This window comes from Natrix helvetica, assembly GCF_964273705.1.
Source record: "Natrix helvetica genome assembly, chromosome: Z".
NCBI classification, from domain to species: domain Eukaryota; kingdom Metazoa; phylum Chordata; class Lepidosauria; order Squamata; family Natricidae; genus Natrix; species Natrix helvetica.
The window spans coordinates 51037092-51057021 of NC_138554.1; the positions used below are offsets into that span (position 1 = coordinate 51037092).

At 39.8% G+C, this 19930-nt stretch overlaps 1 protein-coding gene across 2 annotated transcripts in view; it reads right to left on the reverse strand.

Moving 5' to 3' along the window:
• Positions 1-19930, reverse strand: part of ACLY (ATP citrate lyase) — a 70911-nt gene that overhangs the window by 39828 nt on the left and 11153 nt on the right. For both annotated transcript variants that reach the window (XM_081932073.1, XM_081932072.1), the window contains exons 2-5: positions 5190-5354; positions 3347-3469; positions 2173-2235; positions 1316-1506 (exon numbers count right to left, since the gene is read on the reverse strand). In XM_081932073.1, the coding sequence (XP_081788199.1) occupies positions 1316-1506; positions 2173-2235; positions 3347-3469; positions 5190-5348 (536 nt within the window). In that variant the 5' untranslated portion in view covers positions 5349-5354. The remainder of the gene's footprint in view (positions 1-1315; positions 1507-2172; positions 2236-3346; positions 3470-5189; positions 5355-19930) is intronic.

Consider the following 19930-nt stretch of genomic DNA (forward strand, 5'->3'; position numbering starts at 1 on the left):
TCCAGAAGTTGTGAATGCCCCAACACTGGAAGTCTTTAAGAAGATGCTGGATAGCCATTTGTCTGAAACAGTATAGGGTTTCCTGCCTAGGCAGGGGGTTGGACTAGAAGACCTCCAAGGTCCCTTCCAACTCTACTATTGTATTGTATTGTATTGTATTGTATTGTATTGTATATTAACAGACATGGGCCATCCTTCACTTCTGACCTGCATGATGGCTAGCCCCCATCTCTTCTTTGACCCTACAGAGGCACATGGCTTTGACCCAAACAACCATACCCAGATTGGCCAAAGCTTGCAGTCCCCTTTCTCAGTAGCTTGTCTATTCTAGAGTAGGATGGACAGGCGATGGCTTAATGTGGCTATTGAGATTAGGTATGGCCAGAAAAAAAAAAACACCAACATGTCTCTTACAGCCTTTTGGGAAGACAATAAGGCAAGTATGTTAAACACAGTTACCTAAGCTGCTAGGTACAATTTCAAGCACTGAGATTCAATAATATAATACAATAGTAGAGTTGGAAGGGACCTTGGAGGCCTTCTAGTCCAACCCCCTGCCTAGGCAGGAAACCCTATACCGTTTCAGACAAATAGCTATCCAACATCTTCTTAAAGACTTCCAGTGTTGGGGCATTCACAACTTCTGGAGGCAAGCTGTTCCACTGATTAATTGTTCTCACTGAATTCAATGAAATATGTTTTTCTCTTGGAAAGGACTCAGCCAGCCTTGCCCTGAGATGTAGGGACAAGTGATTGCTGGATGACCGGTGTCTATATATACTGGCAAAGTCCAGGAAAATAATGGTAGAATCTAGGAACAAGTCTACCTATGGGAATATTTCTTTATTAAATCCTGCCTTCTCTCTTGGATTGTTTCTCCTGTCAGATAGGTAGGACTGAAATAGATTGACTCAATATTACTTGGGGGCATGGTTGATGGAGACTTGATTCAGTCCCAATCCAACGTACCAACTATAGTGACTTGGAGATTCTACCTTTTATTTTCAGCTGTAAGTATCTGGATGCATCATGGATATTAGAAGAAAATGGCCTAGAGATTTTCTCTTTCATAACAAGAAGTCGTAAAGCACTCTCTAGCCATTATTAAGGATATTCCTATTCACCATGCAAAAAGAGTAGAAAAAATATCTTTGGCCACAGAAGAATGTGTATTGCCCCTGGGTAATTGTAAACCTAAAATACTGTATTAGTGGACAATGCTTGGCCTGGTCAGCATAATTGCTGCCATAAATCATTCACCTGCGCCATAAATCATACACATTCCCTATAATAGAAAGCAATAGTTCAGAATTACTCTTTCTTATCCAGTGGAGCATGCACCAAGAGATGTTTCTTGATATCAGTTTCACTCAGCTTGCAGTCCACGTGCACCAGCAACTTCTGGGCTTTGGCATCCACATCCCCCACATCCACACCACCCTGGTGGTGAAACAGCACATAGTCTCCTTCACGAGCTGCATAAATACATACATAGAACTCCTCTGTCTGTGAAGAAAACATAATGAATTGGTAAGATCTTACTGCCTACTGATAAAAACAGATTGTAATAAATGAACAGACATTCCTTTCTGACATTTTATTTTGCCTCTGCTATCTTCACCAAGATCTGACAAGTTCAGCCTTCTTTATTCTTCATACAGTTTACTGTATAATAATAAAACTGAAGCAAAATTAAATTAATTTTAAAAAAGGAGAAAACTTCACTTAGAATCAATTTACTTCATTGTGCCTCAGTTACACAGTACTCAGTACTCAGTACTCAGTTACACAGTAAACCAGACTGCCTCAGAACCAGGATTAATGATAGCAAGAGTGCGGAAGGGCAACATGTTTTCCTCTTTTCTACAGATGTCGTCTTAGTCCTATGTCATCATCTCCATTAGCAGCATTACACAAAGAAATCTTCTTGATCTTACTGCCCTTCACATTCACACTGAAACATCAATCATCTTTAGTGGTCATATTGACTAAGGAATATATTCCATTTCCTCTGAAAGACAGATTGAGGAAAGGCTCCTTCACCAAAATGAGATGCTCACTATTAAAATATAAAGCTACTGTGGTTTTAGCTTTGATTAGTATGTCAAAGATATAGATATACAATTCTGTTCCATGAGAATTCTGCAAAGAGAACTTTGCAAACAAACTGACCTGTTTATGTGGAACAAAAGGTTCTATCAAGAAGTTCTTTAGGATGCCCTTAGCTTTAGCAATCTGTGAAAAAGAAGAACAGATATAAACGTATGATGAATTAGCAAGGGACTACGGTAGGATTTGTGTGATTGTTGGGCCCTTCTGGGTATTTGGGGTGTTTTGAAAAATTACCATGAGAATGAACACATGCAGACACATACATGGTTACTCTTCTCCTATCATCTCCACACCCAAATGATAGAAAGCACATTCCTATGTTTTGATTTGCTGTGAACTTCAAGTCACACTCATTAGAATTCAACACAATTATTTTTAATCTGCACACTTATAGCATAGCTTTCGTTGGTAATTTGCAGGAAAACCCAGTGGTTTTGCCTACAGGTTACAGAGAAAAATTCTTGACCCAGTATTTGCCAGTGAAGAAATGGATCCTTATGATTTTTATAACAGGTGCTGTCAAAACCAGTATCAAATCACAGAACACAGGTACAGGTGTCCAATTGATACAACAGTGATTTGGATGGAAGATGGCGTCCTTGTCATAATTGTGAGGAAAGTATTAATGCTTTGCATCCATATTTTTTTAATGCAGCAACCCTGGAAATATGAGTTTGGTCTGTTAAGACAAGAAGGATGGTAACTTGAAAAGGAAGGAGATTCTATATAAAAATTATGCAAATTCTAGGAGATCGGCATGAATTCTTTTTTTAAAGTATCTCTTTATGCATCTCTTTTTCTCTTTGTTCCTTTTACCCTTTTTACATTCTGCACTATCCTTTCTACCCATGTAATTGCTTCACTTTCATCCTTCCTTTTCCCAATCCTTATCCCTAAGAAAGTCATATTCTCCTCCCAAAACAAAAGCTGTCATAGGATATTCAGAATGCACTCACTACCTAGAAATGGCCTTATCAACTCCAGTGAAGATCTTAAAGAGGGAGGTGGAAAGTGAATTTCCCATGCCGTAGACAGACCTATAGTGATTCCTATAGGTACTATATGCTAAGGTCATTCATTATAAAATACAAAATAGTTCAATGGCATGTTTTGTTCTCCAAATACGTTTGGTGCCTTCATTGCTTGCTTGCTTGCTTGATTGATTCACCCCCTATCCTTTCCAAAGGTCAATGTCCAAATATATGCGGTTTACTGAGAAACAAGTAATACTTACTGTAGCTTCTTTTTCAAGGCGTGGTTTCAGCCAGGCTTTCACTTGATCTAGATTAAGATCCACACCGACCAAGCCAAGTTTACCGCGACGTTTTATCAGCTGATCAGGTTTCACCACAAGACGCTAGAATGTTTCAAACGAAACTCCAAAAATGAAAAACTAACCTTGTGGGTAATTATATCAGATTTGTCACAGCTTACATGCTTGTTCAGAAAATTTAGGTTCTGCTTCTCCATGAGAAGTATTGTAATTTGATCATTACAGCCATATCAAAAAAACAATGTAAAAAGAGTCAGTTTGATTGATAAAACTTCCTGGAAGTAATGTATGTATTCATTTTGGCTTATTTTCATGTTATACCTTCAGAAAGTGTCATCACTACCCCGACATTATCCCTACCTCACTAATACAACAATGAAGATTAGAACAAAGCATCATGGACAACAGAATCCTTGTGATTAGCAGGAGCAGTCTTGTACAATGGTAAGATACTTTGCAGCTTTTAGACAACTTTCCTGTCTGTTTATTTGTAAGTAACTGTGCTCATCACAAATGTGTATAGCGAACACTGATGTCAGAACCAGGGATCTGAAAGTATTCTTTCTGTTCCTACTTTAGGCATCCTATAATTAAATTAAAAGGATATTCAGAACCCTTCCTGTCTCCTGGCAGAACTCCTGATCTTTTATCTTCCTTGCTGATACAAGGCAACAACTGAGTCACATAACTAAGTGCATAGTATTTAATTAGCTATCAATTGAGCTGTCCTCCATCAGCAAGAAAAATGGGACTGTATTGCAGATGCATGCTCCAAATGTGATTAAACTGGATGGGAGCCAGGAGAACAAGCAAACCAAGAGAATCAGGGACAAAACGTCTCTACTTCGCAATTCCACTTTGAATTGTAACTTGAAAGGAGAAGGTTCCCAGAACTTTTTCAAAGCAAAAATGAAAATAAAGAACACCTTCCTTCTGGAATACCATTCTGCCCAAGATTATATGGACCCTACCCTGTCCATGTTTAAGGGAGCCTTTAACACCTGGCTGTACCGCAGGTCCTGAGTCAGAAAAAGTGGTCATTGTTCTTCTGGGTGATATATTCTAATTTTTTAAATTCTTTTATTGTTACACTGTAAGCCTCCCATAATGACAAAGATTGAGGCAGCCTATAAATTAAGTCAAAGCAAGCTAGTGAGAGGCATCTACATGCTACTTTATCTAGAGAAGATAAAAGATGCAATGATGATCAACTGGAAAGCAAAATACATCAACTAACCATCCTTTGCTTTATTATAATCAAGTATTGCACAAAGATGCTGGTGGTACAGAGCTCTTTCTGTTAAGGACTATGTTGTCTCAAAAGCAACCTGTTACTGCTAGTACTAGTATTTCTTTCTCCCTCTCTTATTAGACATCTGAAATTAAATTTCTGAAAGGACGCTTTAGATTAGGAAGCAGGTGGTCTGTCCCTGATGAAAGTGCTAACTTTTCCTCAAGCTTCGCCCGATGCCAATCAGCTATGGCTGCAAGTAATTTTTAATGGCAATCTCAGTAGGAATCTCAAATACAAAAAGGGTCTTTCAATCTACCTAGCTTGGCCTAGGAACTGGGAATTCAATGATGGTGTTTAAAGTCTTGCATTGCTGATTATTAGCCAAATACTTAGACAAAGGCTTTTCTAGGATTTATATTTCTTTTTCTTATTTTGAAAATGTTGAGATTATAGACTGCTGTTGCTAGCCTTCCAAGTTAAGAATGGATCTAAAGAAAGGAAGTGTTCAGTACTTTTATAGGAATCTGAGATAGCTCCAGGATGTTACAAGACACAGTTTTGTTTTCTCACCTCAGTCAATAACCAGGGATGATCTTGGACGAGCCGATCCCAGTCAGTATCAGATGTTACTCTGGCATATTTGAAGCGATTCTGGACGGCTGAAGAGGTGCAGATGTATTTATACAAAAACTCCTTCCCTGTTTGTTCAGAAATTGCTTTGGCAGACATGGTTACCTAAGGCCAATTAGAAAAAGATATACTATAGTTACTTATAAAATATTTGACTTTAGAATATTTATTTTAACATGGCTTTATTGACAGAGATATGGCTTGAAACTATTCTATACTTAAAGTGGTTCTTGCATCTCCACTATAACTGTAGTCGACATTAACTCTATTCTAAAAACCAAGGCATAACAATTCTGCAGGACTGTACAATTCAACATATGGAGAAGGCACAGTAACAACTAGTGACAGTGAATTTCCCGCTCTGTGGAACGCATTCCCTCAAAAGACGCTGTCAGGGTTCCAAGTAAAAATCCGAACGAAAGAAGACTATGAAGCTTGAGTTTCCTCAAAGTTCCATTTTATTCCCAGATGTGCCAATACGACATCTCTAATAAAATGGAACTTTGAGGAAACTCAAGCCTTGGAGTCTTCTTTCGTTAGGGGTGTTACTTTATTAATCATTAATTTTAGGATTTGCTTTAATTTAATTTTTAAACTTTTTGTTCTGTAATTTGTATTTAAAAATGAGATTCCCTGGTAAGGAATGCTAAGTACCAGAAAAAAAGATGTTTAGAATCAACAGAGAGAAAAAAAGAATCCATTTCCATCTACTCAGTTGAAACAAGCAAGGACACTAAAACATAGGAAAGACCATTCCATCTTTACTTTCAATATGAGAGCACGTGTTCTACCAAACATTTATGAAGAACAGAAAGAAAAGGAAGGATTGAAGCTGACACTCATGGAAAAATGCCAGAAAAAAACCTATTTAGATACATCAGTTCAAATCTTAAGAATCAGGCAAATGGATTCTTACCTATGGCTTTTAAGTCAGCAGACTACCAGTATGTAACTACTATGCCACTCAATTCATGCTTATCTACTTCACTAACCACAGTTCCAACAAATGATTTATTTACTCAAATCAAATCTATTGCATCAAAATTGCAATAATCTGATAAGGAAGGTGATTGGTTTGTAAGGCTCCTTGAATTCTACTTTCTTTTCCTCCACTCATTTACCTGTCCTTGTTAAAACTGAAGTCAGGAACTGATTGAGCTCTACAGTATACTCAACATTTTTGTTAATAACATGGATAAGGAGGTGGATGGAATCTTTTTTCCTCTTATTACTTTTTTTTAATTGAATGCAAAAAGCAAGTTAAAAAATACACAATATTATAAATAAGAATTTTTTTGCTGTAGCAATCATATATTGAAATAATCTCCCAGGACTCTTTTCTCAATATCTATTAGTCCTAAAAGGAAAAGTTTTGACTTCAATTGAATATTAATAAAATCTTCTCTATATATTAATTTGAGCATTTGAATTCATAATACATTAGCTTTTTTACATCTCAATTTAAGCATGATGGACTATACCTTCCAGTTGTTCGCTTTTCCAGCATACATTTGGAATACTTTAGATAATTTCTCTGATGTCATGATTCATAATTTTATGAAAGTTCTCTTTGATCATAATATAATGCAAATTCAAACCTTTTCACTATATATTTTTCTATTGATCATCTCTTTATTATAACCAAAATTCTTAGCCCACTTTATCACATATTCTTTAATCTGCTATTCCGTTTCAAATTTCAACAAAAAATCATGTAGTTTAACAATTATATATTAATCGTGCTAGATACTGTACTTCAGATTCTGTCTTTCTTTGCTTCATACCAATGCCAAGATAGTTTATCCATTTAAAATCTTTCTGATAACTATAAACTAGCTATAAACTGATAGCTATTTCTTTTATATTATTATATGCCCAAAGATCAGGCCCAAACCAGAGGTGGGTTTCAGCCAGTCCGGTACCGTACGCGCATGCCTGTTGGAAGAATTTTGTGTCTATTCTGGAACAGTCCCTCCCCTGGCCTGCCCCACTGTCCGCACCATACTTGCCCCGCCCACCCATTTCCTTTGCCGGAGCGGGGGACTCAGCTGTTGGAAGAAGCCCATGCTTCCTTCTCTTTGACAAGCGCCTTGCAAAACCAGAGTTTGCAAACTGCTTCTCAAAGAGAAGAAAGCCGGTATTAGGGTTCTAAATACCATGCAGAAATAAATCATTGTCCAAGGCAAAACATCCTTTAAGGTGCAATTTATTCCGCAGGCATGTTAGTACGGCTATGGAAATTTCAACTCTAAATTACATCCTCTAAGTTCAACCAGTTGAAAGTTCATGATCTCTCCCCACACCCACAAATCCATCACATGTTCCAATCATATTCTTCCACGCTGGCATGTACACCCATCTTCTTCCGGCCAGGTGTCGAGATGCGAAGACAAAAGATGACCTTGGCTTCTACAAAAGAATGTCAACAATCCATTCTACAATCCTACTCCTTTCTATTCCCCCCTCCCAACTACTACACTAATGAAACAGCATAGAGAATTATTAAAAAGTGTGGCAGGCCAAAGATCCTAAAAAGAATATAATTACAGGCCTGACAGCCGGGGGACGGGATGGGACGGAATTCTTCAGACACGCCCAGAAAGGCCGCTTTGCTTCCGCTGTTCTCCTTCCCACACTGCCTCGAGGGGAAGATGTCCTACCAAGGCAAGAACATCCCTTGGATCACAGTGAGGTGAAGCGTCCTCAGGCATATTCTGCTGACCTTGGGCAGCTGAGGCGAGGGAAGCGGGTGGTTGGAAAGCTCCTAAGTCTGGTAAGAAGGGGAGGGGGTGCCTGGCAGGCGGGGGGTGTAGCTTCCCTTTCAGCCTCCAAAGCCACACTCAGCCCTCTCAGCTCCCGGGAATGGCCGCTGATTTATAAACAGAAATTAACCATCTTCTTTTAAACTTTCCATTTCAATGAGAATTTAAGAAGTTTTAGAAAAATTCTCACTGAAATGGAAAGGTCACATGGCGGTGGTGTGCGGGCTGCTGACCGACCCAGCGCCTAGCCAGGGTGGCGGGGCTGTCCTGGAGTGTCTCCCAGCCGGGAAGGGGTGCCAAGAGAAAGCAGGACCGCTAAAAGCCCAACTGCAGCCAGCAGCAGGGCACAAAGAAGCAGCAGAACTTGGAGTGTCCCCAGGTTAGTGGGCTGGCAGGGACGTTGCGCGGGCCTGGAGGTGGCAGAGAGGCGGAGGTCGAGGCTGTCCTGGGCACCTGCATTGGGAGGCAATCTGTTGCCCGCAGCTCTCAGAGGAAGGAGGCAGGGAAGCGAGCCCTGGGCGGCATCTCTGCTTCCTTCCTTGAGAACTGGCTTCGGGGACGAACAGCCTCTCCCACCACTGCGCCCTTCACTCACCTTCCACCTGGAGGCTCTGCCGGTGGGGTGCCTCCAATTTCACCTCCCACGAGACTGGGTGTGGCGGAACATACAGCCAGTGACGTGCAGTCAGGTGAGGCAAGTGAGGCACAGCCTCACCACTCTCATCATGAAAAAAAAAAGGAAAAGGAAAAAGCTGAGCTAGTTGCTGCCTCACTGTGGATGACTCTGCTTAACCTCACTGGTGCTCTCCCTCCCCAAGTGTAGTGACTTCCTCCCCAGGCCCCCATTCATTTCTCTCTCTCACACACACAGCTGGATAAAACTATATAAAAATCTAGCCCAGCTTCACTGATTACAAGTTTGAAAAAGCAACGTGGCTCCACCTGCAATCAAACTACACTTGGGGAGGGAGAGCACAAGCGAGCACTGAGGAGACCACAGGAGGAGGCAGGAAGCCAGGCAAAGAGCCATGCTGTAGTACACACACTTCCCCCCAGCCTCTTTCTTTTGGAAGGCTCAGCTCGGCTCCCCTCCGGCTTCTCTGCCTCTCCTCTCACCCCAGCCTGCCAGCAGGAGGTGGTGGGTGGGCTTTATTGTGTTCCAGGCATTTCCCACCCAGACAGCAGGCTGCATTTGCAATGGTGGAGGTGTTTGGGAAAGGCAGCAGGGGAATGGGGGGTGGGGGTGGCAGAGGAGCTGCTTTCAAGCCACTGGAAAAGATATCCAATCCAACTTTTGTGTGTGGGGGGGGGGGTTGTTTGAGAGTGAGTGAGAGAGGGAAGGGGTAGGAGAGATAGTCCAATCCAACTTCTGTGTGTGTGTGTGTGTGTGTGCGTGTGTTTGAGAGAGGGGGAGGAAGGGAGAGAGGGAGGAAGGAGGGGAAGGAGAAGAAAAAGAAAAAGAAAGAAGGAGCAAAGGAGAAAAACAAATGCTGTCGCTTTAAATTGGAACTGAGCATGCCTGGCTGTGGAATTCTGGGAGTTGAAGTCCACAAGTCTAAAAATATTTGAAACCCAGCACTGTGTCAGTGCCTCACCAGTCATAAACCTCACCGCACGTCACTGCATACAGCAGAGATGTATCCATGTCTATTGCTATCACCACCAGCAGCAACAGTGGATAACAGCGGCGGCAGCTGCTCTCTGCTTCTATGGGCATGGCTGCTCTCTGCTCCCCATGCTTTACAGCCTGGCTGTAAATAAGCGCTGTTGAAGTGGCACTTCGCTTGCTGCAGCTCGGACACTGGGGAGGTGGGAGTAGCGATGTCTGGGTTTGGGGAAAGGCATCCAGGGCCGGGCTGCCACAGCCGATCCTCCACTGACCCCTAAAGAAGAGGAGGAGGTGGATGATTTGCTCGTACAACCACCACAAATGAGTGAAGGGTGCAGTGGCGGGAGAGGCTGGCCATTCTCAAAGCCAGCTCTCGAAGAAAAAAACAGAGATGTCGCCCGGGGCTTGCTTCCCTGCCTCCTTTCTCCGAGAGCTGCGGGCAGCAGGGAAAACGAGGCTTCTTTGCCAGCCTCCCAGTTGGCAAAACAGAAAATTTTGCCAACTGGAAGGTACGTGTATGTGTGTGAGAGAGAAAGGAAGGAAGGAAGGAAGGAAGGAAGGAAGGAAGGAAGGAAGGAAGGAAGGGAGAGAGAGAAAAAAAGAGAGACAAAGATAGAAAAAGAAAGAGAGAGAAAGAGAAACAAGGAAAGAGAAAGAAAGTTGGAGAGAGAGAGAGACAAGAAAGAAGGAAGGGAGGGAGGAAGGAAGGAAGAAAGAAAGGAAGTGGGGGAGAGAGATAAAAGAAAGAAGGAAGGAAGGAAGGAAGGAAGGAAGAGGAGAAAGGAAGGAAAAAAGAAAGTAAGAGGGAGAGAGAGACACAAAAAAGAAGGAAGGGGAAGAGAAAGGAAGGAAGGAAGGAAAGAAAGAGAGACAGACGCAAGAAACAAAAAAGGAAGGAAGGAAGAAAAAGAAAGGAAGGAAAGAAAGAAATGGAGAGAGAAAGGAAGGAAGGAAAGAAAGAGAACATATGATCACAATTGAGCCCAAAATTTTGGTTGCTAAGAACGGTGTTAAATGCGTTTCACATTTTACAAATTGGCCACGCCCACCTGGTCACATGACCGCCAAGCTATGCCCACAAAATAGGCCACCCCCACAGAATAGGTAGTAAAAAAATTGAAACCCACCACTGGGCCAAACTGACTTCACTGATAAGGGTATGCCTCCAAACATTGTCTTGCCTTCAACTTTGGGTTATTTGCTTACCTTCTCCTGCATTCATCTCTACACTGTAGTAATGAGGTGGTCTTCTTTTTCTTCTTTACCTCCTCTTTTACTGCTTTGGTGTCGAGGGAGTAATGAGGTGAATCTACCAATTTCTTCCGAAGTAAGCCACAAGAGTTCAATTTATGTTTCTACTCTAGAAACTTGCCAAAATAGTTTTCCATTGATATTCTTGTACTGGATCTTTCAGTTCCTCATTCCACAATTTCCTATGCAACTGAACATAATATATAGCAACAAGCATTTATTGATATTATAGGCTTATTGATTCATCATAGAACATGATGAATCATCTGCTATTGGAGGAAATTCTGGGCCATTTAAGATTACCACTCCTGACCCATACCTATGTTTCAAAAAGTATTTTAAAAAGCTAGTACTTCCTAGAGAGATTAAGTTTATATATAAATTTCTCTGCTCGCAAAAATCAGCATCTCATCCTGTAGATTTAAAGTACATATGCACAAAGTATACAGACTGTGCCCAAATTCTCTAACAAAATTATTCCCTTAATGTTTTTTTTTTTACTCTCAAATATTAAAACTGCTATTACTCTTAAAAGATTGTAAGGATAACATACTTGTGCTATGTAGGAAAAACTACACTTTTGCCAGTGAGATACTTATTTCTGTCTAAGAAATGTCTTCAATGTTGCAGGAACAATATCTTTGGAAGAATTCTGTACCATCTTGGGCTGAATTTCATTGCAAAGTGTATACTTGCTAAGAAGTAAAATTCAACGTTTATAATAAATTTTCTGCAAAAAGAAATGTTTGATTCAAAATGTTAACAATTTTATTAGGTAGTATTAAAGTGGAACTGCTGGTTTGAAGGGAAGGAAATCATTATTAAAAATATTAAATCCTTCCTTTACTAATTTTGTCTTATTCTTTATGAGTACTACTATTTCAAGGTGACTGCCTGAGTTACCAGCCAAACCAAAAGAGAAATTCAGGTTCACTGTCCGTCCTTGTTTTTAAACTGTCTTTTTGCAGTCTGTTTTAAGGCAAATAAGAACGTTCATTTTGGCTCGTCCCGTCTCCCTTAAGTAAAAACTGAACTAGCAGCTCAATTTTTTTTTGTATATGGAGTTTGAGCACGGAGCTATTCCAAGCAGCAGTAAAATTTAATGAGCCTCAGTATGAACTCATTCATTTTCTAGAGTAGGGAGAAATTGTCAAAATAAGTATAATCCATGGTGATTTGGTGAAAATCTGTTTAAAATAATTTTCTTTATTACCTGATAAATGATATCAAACATATTTTTCAAGTTAATATTATACAGGGCCATTTATATTAAGTGTATTGAGATCTGACTTTCAGTAAATTGTACAAAAACACTTATTTATATCTATAGGATAGTTAAAAACATTAGACACACTCCTCCATCTGGGTTCCATTTCCCTGTCTGTAAATCATTAGTTTATTCATGTGTGACAAGTATTCTATCATCAAAATCAAATGCCACAAAATCATTTTAAATTTTATAAAGTCCACAAGAGGTTTCCAGTCATTGATCTATATCAATAATGAACTTTCTTTTTTTCCATCAACCCTACAATAGTTTGAAGTGCACCTTTCTTTTTTAATATTTGCTACCCCCCTTTACCATTTTGTCCATAATAAATGTGCTTTTTAAAAAATGAAGAAAAATATTTCAGGCTAAATAAACAGCAGCAGTTCTTCAAGGGGGAAGTAGGAAGAAAAGTCTTCACTTCCTCTGCAGCCAGCAAGAAAGCCAAACTTCCTAACCAAGTTCTTTGGTTTCCCCTTGTCATCACAGTGGCTAATGTGCTTAAGATTCCAGGCACAAACCAGGTAATCAATTAACATAAAACTGAGCCAGAAAGAAGGGCATATGCTAATTATATAAAGCTGAGTTCTGTAATTTTCAAAATTGACTCACTATTCTTTTGTGAAATTCTTGCTTATAAAATATCTGATAGCCAAGAAAATATTAACTCACATTTTCATTCATTGCATGGTTACAGATAAAGATATTCAGACTCTCTCACTATAAATCATCTGAAATCCATCACTAAAACGGATTTTTTGTATTGCGCTGACTAAGTATTTATTTCTAGATACACAGATAGGAACGAATATATGTCATTAGTACTAAATGTTTTTGTGTCAGATTGTTCTTTTAAATCTTCTCATCTTTGGAAAATATGTTGGCTCACACTACTATCCTATCATGGTGAGAACTTTAGAAAATAATGTTTGGTTGCCACATTCTGTTCTGATTTGTAAAGCTCTAAAGTTTAATGTAATATTAGTTATCAGATTGCTATGAACCTAGCATGCTTTCCACTGCTATACAAATTGTATAATAAGCATGCTTATTTCTGTATTGCTGTTTTAGAACAAATTTTGAATCTCCTAACCTCATTAGTCCGTTCTATATCATTTGCTGTTTCACAGCGAACAGATGTTATCAACAATCTCACTGTATACAATCTATTTTATGAGATAACAAATATTTCTATTCGTCAAAGAGTTGAGGCTATGGTTCCCGTCCCCCTCATTTTGAAGATATACATATGCAATTCCTGATTATCTGTGGTTTGGGAAGCCTGTTTTCCACATCATTATCTTCTACACATAAAATTCTTGACTAGGCAGAAGTACTGGAAAAGTAAGTGATCTTGCAAAATAATATTACAGAAATGTTTGTCTACTTCTTCTCCATATATATGGGTTCAACACACAGGCTGATTCAGCCCAAAGTGAAAATCTCAGTCCCTTTGATATTTCTTTTATATGAATGTCATGTAATCTGATTTAAAAAGAGCAGATATAAATCAGCATTTAAGTTTTTGGAAAACTACTAGTAATCAAAATAAAATAGAACTGATTTACAAGGCAAAGGAGTCATATTCTTGGTTTTAATTCCTTCCCGCACCATTTTTTTTCCAGAGATGTTTAAAGTAGATTACAAATATATTAAAAATACATTAAAGTAGAAATATTTGATCTCTAAAGGTTCTTGTGGAGTGGGAGTCCAACTTTATATATAGCAGAGAAGAGTCACTGAAAAGTACAGCTATTAGCTGTAGAGTACAGCTATTAGCAAATATTAAGTATAGTGTATCTCTGTTTCAGGTACAAGAGGTCTGGACATTGTTTTGGCTGAGTCACCTGGTGTTCAAGCCCATCAACTGCATTCTGTGATTATCTTTTTTAGAAGCCCTGTCTAGTTGAATACACCTCCCCTATTCCCACACATATACGCCACACAGTCTCTTCCTCGCATTTAAAAAGCTGCGAGATACCACAGCAGGAGGGTAAGGAGGACACAATTACAGGTAAAGCAATCAAGTCTGCTGATTGAAGAGCCCCTATTTATAGCCAAGGTTGCAAAATACAAGAGAGAGGATTTGAAGAGGCTGGTGTGGTCCTTGTCACTTTCTCTCCCTTTCTTCCTTTCCTTAAGCAAGAACTCTCAACTTATCTGCCCTCAGAGAACTTTTAGCCTTGTTCTGAAATCAAGTAGTTGAAGGCTCCTGTAATCCCAAGGCACTCAGCCCAAGAAGTTAACTGCTTCACTTTGCTTGGTTTAATCTTTTACCTTGGCATCTTTCCTAGCAATCCAATCTAGGATGAACTTTTAAGTTATTTATGTCAGACTTCTATCCAACTTCTCTTCTCTTATTCAAGATAGTAAGACAGAGGGCTTGTGATTTGCCCAAAGTTGTCATGTGAGTGTCAAGGGATGGGCAAAGACCTGAATTTGTGTGTTATCTTGTCCTAATCATATACTCTAAGTGCTATTTCATACTGGAAAACTAGATTATAGTTCCCCCCCCCCGCAATTCTGGATGCAGACTAAAAAAATCATTTTTCTGTTGTGAGGAAGAGAGGTTACCATATCTGTAGATTATGATAATATGATCAGAAGAGTAGCTTGTGCAGAATTGCAAAGAAAAGCTTCCCAAGAAACCAATTCTTGGTTTTTCACACTCTAACAATGAATCTTTTTGACTACAGTTCAGAGGTGAGTTCCTGCCGGTTCTAACCGGTTCGGTAGAAGAGGTTCATCAAATTTACCATACCAGTTAGAAGTGGTTCCACCGGTGGACCCAGAAGTAAGTTCCGGAACACCTGCTCCGGCCCTGTTGATCACTCGCCCCGCCCATTCCATTGCAGCTCGCTTGCTCCCCTGCACTAAACTAGCCCAGCTCACCGCTCACTGGAGTCCAGCCAATCAGTGAGTGGGCTGGAGTCCACCCTCTAACACCCATTTAAAAGCACGGCGCCAACGGCCAACATCCCAAGCAGCTGTCACATCGCACTTGCTGATCGGGTCCTCCCTTCGCTTTGCTTCGCCTTCCAGCAGCTTGTTGCTTCCCTCAGGTAGGCAACTAAGTGCGAGGGGGGCAGGGGCGGCGGGAGGCTGGCATACACCGCGTGGCCAAAAGGGGCACAGCAGCGGCGGCGGGAAGCTAGCATATGCCGGCCCGCGGCTTTCGAAAGCCACGGGCTGGCATACACCACATGGCTGAAAGGGGGGGTGGCGGCAGGAAGCTAGCGTATGCCAGGCCATGGCTTTCATAAGGGAAGGCCTGAAGGCCTTCCCACGCGAAAGCTACGGGCTGGCGTATGCCGCATGGCCTAAAAGGGGTGGGCGGAAGCATGAGCTGGCATATGCTGCGTGGCCGAAAGGGGTGCGGTGGCAGTGGCGGGAAGCTAGCGTATGCCAGCCCACGGCCGAAAGGTAGTGGGTGGCGGTGGCATTGGGTGGCTAGCGTATGCCAGCTTGCAGCTGAAAGGGGGTTTCCTGCTACCCCCCATTCCCCCGCAGTCCCCAGCCTCGCCTGGCTGGCTAAGCCTGCCAGGTGGCAGGCCTAGCTGACCCGATTGTCCCTTGTCCCTTCAGTCCAGCTTACCTGCTGCCCTGTCGCCTGCCTGCTCCCTGCTGCTTCCATCACATGATGGAAGAGAGCTGCTGATTCTGCCTGCTGGTAAGTGACCCAGTTTTTTTTTTCTTTTATGCTTATAATGTTTTTTTAAAGAATATTTTATTTATTGTGTATAGAATTTTCTAAAATGGTTTATTTTAATTTATTGTGTGTAGAATACTTTTAACTGTTTTATTTTAAATTATTGTGTGTGGAATACTTTTATCTGGTTTTATTTTAAATTATTGTGTATAGAATATTATTAAATGGTTTTTAAGGAATTTTTTTATTATTTATAGAATATCTTTTTTAAAAATTATTTTAGGGAAATTTAATTTATTGTTTATAGAATATGTTTATTACCAGAAATGTTATTCCTTTTTGCAAATGTTTTATTTGTGATGCAATATGTTGCTTTTAAGTGTGCAAGTTGGTGCATGGTTTATGTGTCTCAAAGTGGCTGCTTTTCTATAGGTAGGCGAGGTTGGTGCAGGGCAGCTTTGCCAGATTTTGTGTGTTTCTGTGTGATACCTGGTTGTTTAGGTAATTGTAAGGTGGTTGCTGGTTCTGTGAGCTTCCTGGCACGGTCCTTTATAATTTCCCACAATACCTTGATGGTTTTTATTCCAGTGGCTTTGTCTTTCCTGCCCTTAGGGTTAGGGAAAAAAACTGGCTTCGTCTGCAGTCTTTTGGGGGGAAATTGTTATTTTTTGGTGTTTTCCTGGCACTGTCATAGCTTGTGTGTGTGTGTGTGTGTAATGTCCCGCACTTATCTACACATTAATAATGATCAAGTACTAATAATATTTCCTTATACATTTTAGTGACCTTTCCTTACATAATTGGTGTTTTCTTTCATACTTTTAGATTTCTAATTTCTGTTTCTGTTAGTTAGCAATTGATAAAACAAATCTCACATGAAAAAGTATTCGAAGCCTTCTTGATTTTAATTGTCAATTTATTCATTCCTGTACATTCTAATATTTATTCATTTTCATATCTTTGTTTTTCCACTGTTGTGCAAACACAATTCCAGCAGCTGTTAACATGTGTAAAATTAAATATGTATTGTATTACCTTTGAAATGCCCAACCAAATATGACTGGTTTTAAATCCATATCTTGCTTTACCATTGCTTCCAATTATGATACCACTAACTCTTGAATAGCTATTTGGTCTGTCCTAAGTACTGAACCTAATTCATATATTCCTGTTTTTTGAACTGAGGAATAAATTTCAGAAAAAGAAATCTGTATTGCTCTGTGAATCTACCTATGACATTCATTCTTGATCTAACTTCTTAGATGAAAAACTATATCTTTCCTGTTTATTGGGGGACATCCTTCCTGAAAAGACTGTACATTGTTGGGTGAGAACAGAGGTCCCTTCTGTTACCTATAGTGTAGTCCTCAGCTTACAACCACAATTGAGTCCAATATTGTTTTATTTCTTCTGCTGTTAGTATTATTTAACAGGATGAAGAGGCAACAGAATATGACCGCTAGGACAGTCATCTTTCCTATGTAAGTAGCTGTTTTATTGCTTTGTGTGCTTGTTTCATCCTTAATATAGTAGTGCAAGCAATTAAAGTCTTCCTTTCTGTATCTCTGTGCAGGCCATTCATTGGAGCAAGGTGGTCAGTGAGTGACTTCAACACACAAAAGGACAGTAATCTTCCTTTTCTATTATTTTGTGCACTGGTTTCATCCTAATGCAGGTCATGCAATGAAATAGTTCATTTCTGTGTCTCTTCTTTGTGCAGGCCATTCACTGGAGTCAGTGATACTGAAGACTGGCAAGGGCAGTCATCTTCCTTCTGTAAGTAGCTCTTTTATTGTTTTATGTACTTATTTTAATCTTATTTAAGTAGTAAGTACACAAAATAATAAATTTCCTTTTTTATATCTTTTTGTAGATCATCCATTGGGGCAAAGAATTCAACGACATCGTCTTGGCCACTCCCACCCGGTCACATGACTGCCAAGCCACTCCCACCCGGTCACATGACTGCCAAGCCACTCCCATAAAGCAGGCCACACCTATAGAAGAGGTTCCAAAAAAATTTGAAACCTACCACTGCTACAGTTGTGAAACATACTTTATCTCTCAGGATCTGAGAAATGATAAATGAGGCCACATCCCTTCCAATAGATTTCTTTGCCATACCAATATGTCAAGGCTAATAAAATGAGCACTATTTCCATGCAAACCATGAATACACACAGAGAGAATACCTGACTTCCATCCTTTTTTAAAGATGCTTCCACAGCACCCATATTACCTCATTCTAAGCCAAATTGCATGCTGCTAGCACAAAGTGCAGGGAATCAGATCAGAAGTAGGATACTACTGAAGGGCTATAAGACCTTAAAGGTTTCACACTGTGCCTGTCCAATCTGCTAGCAATTAAGGCACTTGAATTTCTCTACATCCAAGTATAGGTAGCACCACATTGGTATTCTGCAGATGCTTTAGCCTAATCTCTGATCAGTCCCCAGCACATAAAGGCTTATCTGAGTTGTAATTTAAAAATGACGAGAGCCAGTTTGGTATAGTGGTTAAGGCACCAGGCTAGAAAGCAGAAGATCATCAGTTCTAGTCCCACCTTAGCTGCAAAATTCAGCCAGGTGTCCTTGGGTCAGTTACTCTCTCTCAGCCCAATCCACCTCACAGGGTTAGTGTTGCGGGGAAAATAGAAGAAGGAAAATGTGTTGGATATAATAATTGTGTTGAGTTATTTATAAAAATAACAAAGGTGGGATACAAATATGTAAGTAAAATAAAGATGAAGTAAAATATCTACTGGGTTGCCTATTGTCTTCTACAACGATGGTGTTGATAAAAAGATAGCCAACTAATCTGAAAAGTCAAGAAATCATTAAGGGATCTTTTCCTTTCAAAGACACAACACAAAACTACAGTTCAGCAAATTGGAGATGGATTTTGGAAGGTCTTGGAAGCAGATATCTTAGTAATGAACACCATATAGAGCTTTTAAAAATCTTACCAAACATCAGACGGCAACCAATTAAAATTTCCTGCACCTGTTTCCTGCTGCCCAGATTTTTGCAGCCCAGACCTGGTAGTTCTAACCCAAGCAGGTCTGCATTCATATTTTTGCTAAAACATTCATTATATATCCTTGCAAAAATACCTCCAGGTCTATCTAGTGTTTGCCTCTAAGTACTTGGTAAAAGGTATCTGATAACAGAAGTGGCCTGGCTACATTTCTGAGCCTTAAAAAAAGGAAACTGAAGATGTCTATATCGATTAATGACTGTATGCTTGAAGTTTATGGCTGCTTGGAATTATAGCCACCAGAAAACACAGCATTAATCAATTCATTAATTAAACAACAATCCTATAACTGCCTAATCAGAGCAAGTTCTATTCAGCAGAATACGATTGTAGACTTTATTCTTCATAGGGTATTCATACTTAAGCACAATCTTAATTACATCTTAATTAGCCATTTTTATTGATGGTTTGAATGAATGTAAATTGCTGGGTATGTAGACAAAATATACCGCCTGAGCTCACAGCTTGTGTTAAGGAAAACCAAATCAAAATATGGTAGGAGAGGGAGGAAAAGATATTTGGAATACATACAATCACAGCTACTTTAATGGCTTGACAATCTATAAATTAACAGCTTCAACTAAATGTTATTTGCAAAGGAAAACAGCTGATCAAACCTTCCCCCATCTGTCACTGGATGTCATTATGTGGGATAGATCTATAACTTAAAGCTGATGCATTGTATATGCTCTGAATCCAAAAAGATCCCTCTATCTCAATAACAACAAGATCTAGAACAAGAAGTGCTGAAACAGAGTTCCACTTCAGTGCTTATAGACAACCCTGAATCCAATATATTACTTAGCAAACAGCAACTCCACAAACATAAGTGAAAAACAAATAGCAAAATGCAGTGCTTGGTGAAAGATAAATAGCAAAATGCAGTTTTACCAGAGCATGTTGAAACTCAATGACGTTCAAATTCATTTTATGCAATTATTTTCTCAGTGATGTTGGCAAGGGTCTATAAAGCCAGCCAAGATGAAAACATTATTACTAATCCTAACAGCAAGCCAATATCATTTCAATATCCTTCCCCACCCCCCCAAAAAAATCTTTGTTTTTCAAGTTGAGCTTGATTCCTGGTAAGGTGACTTTAAAGCCGTA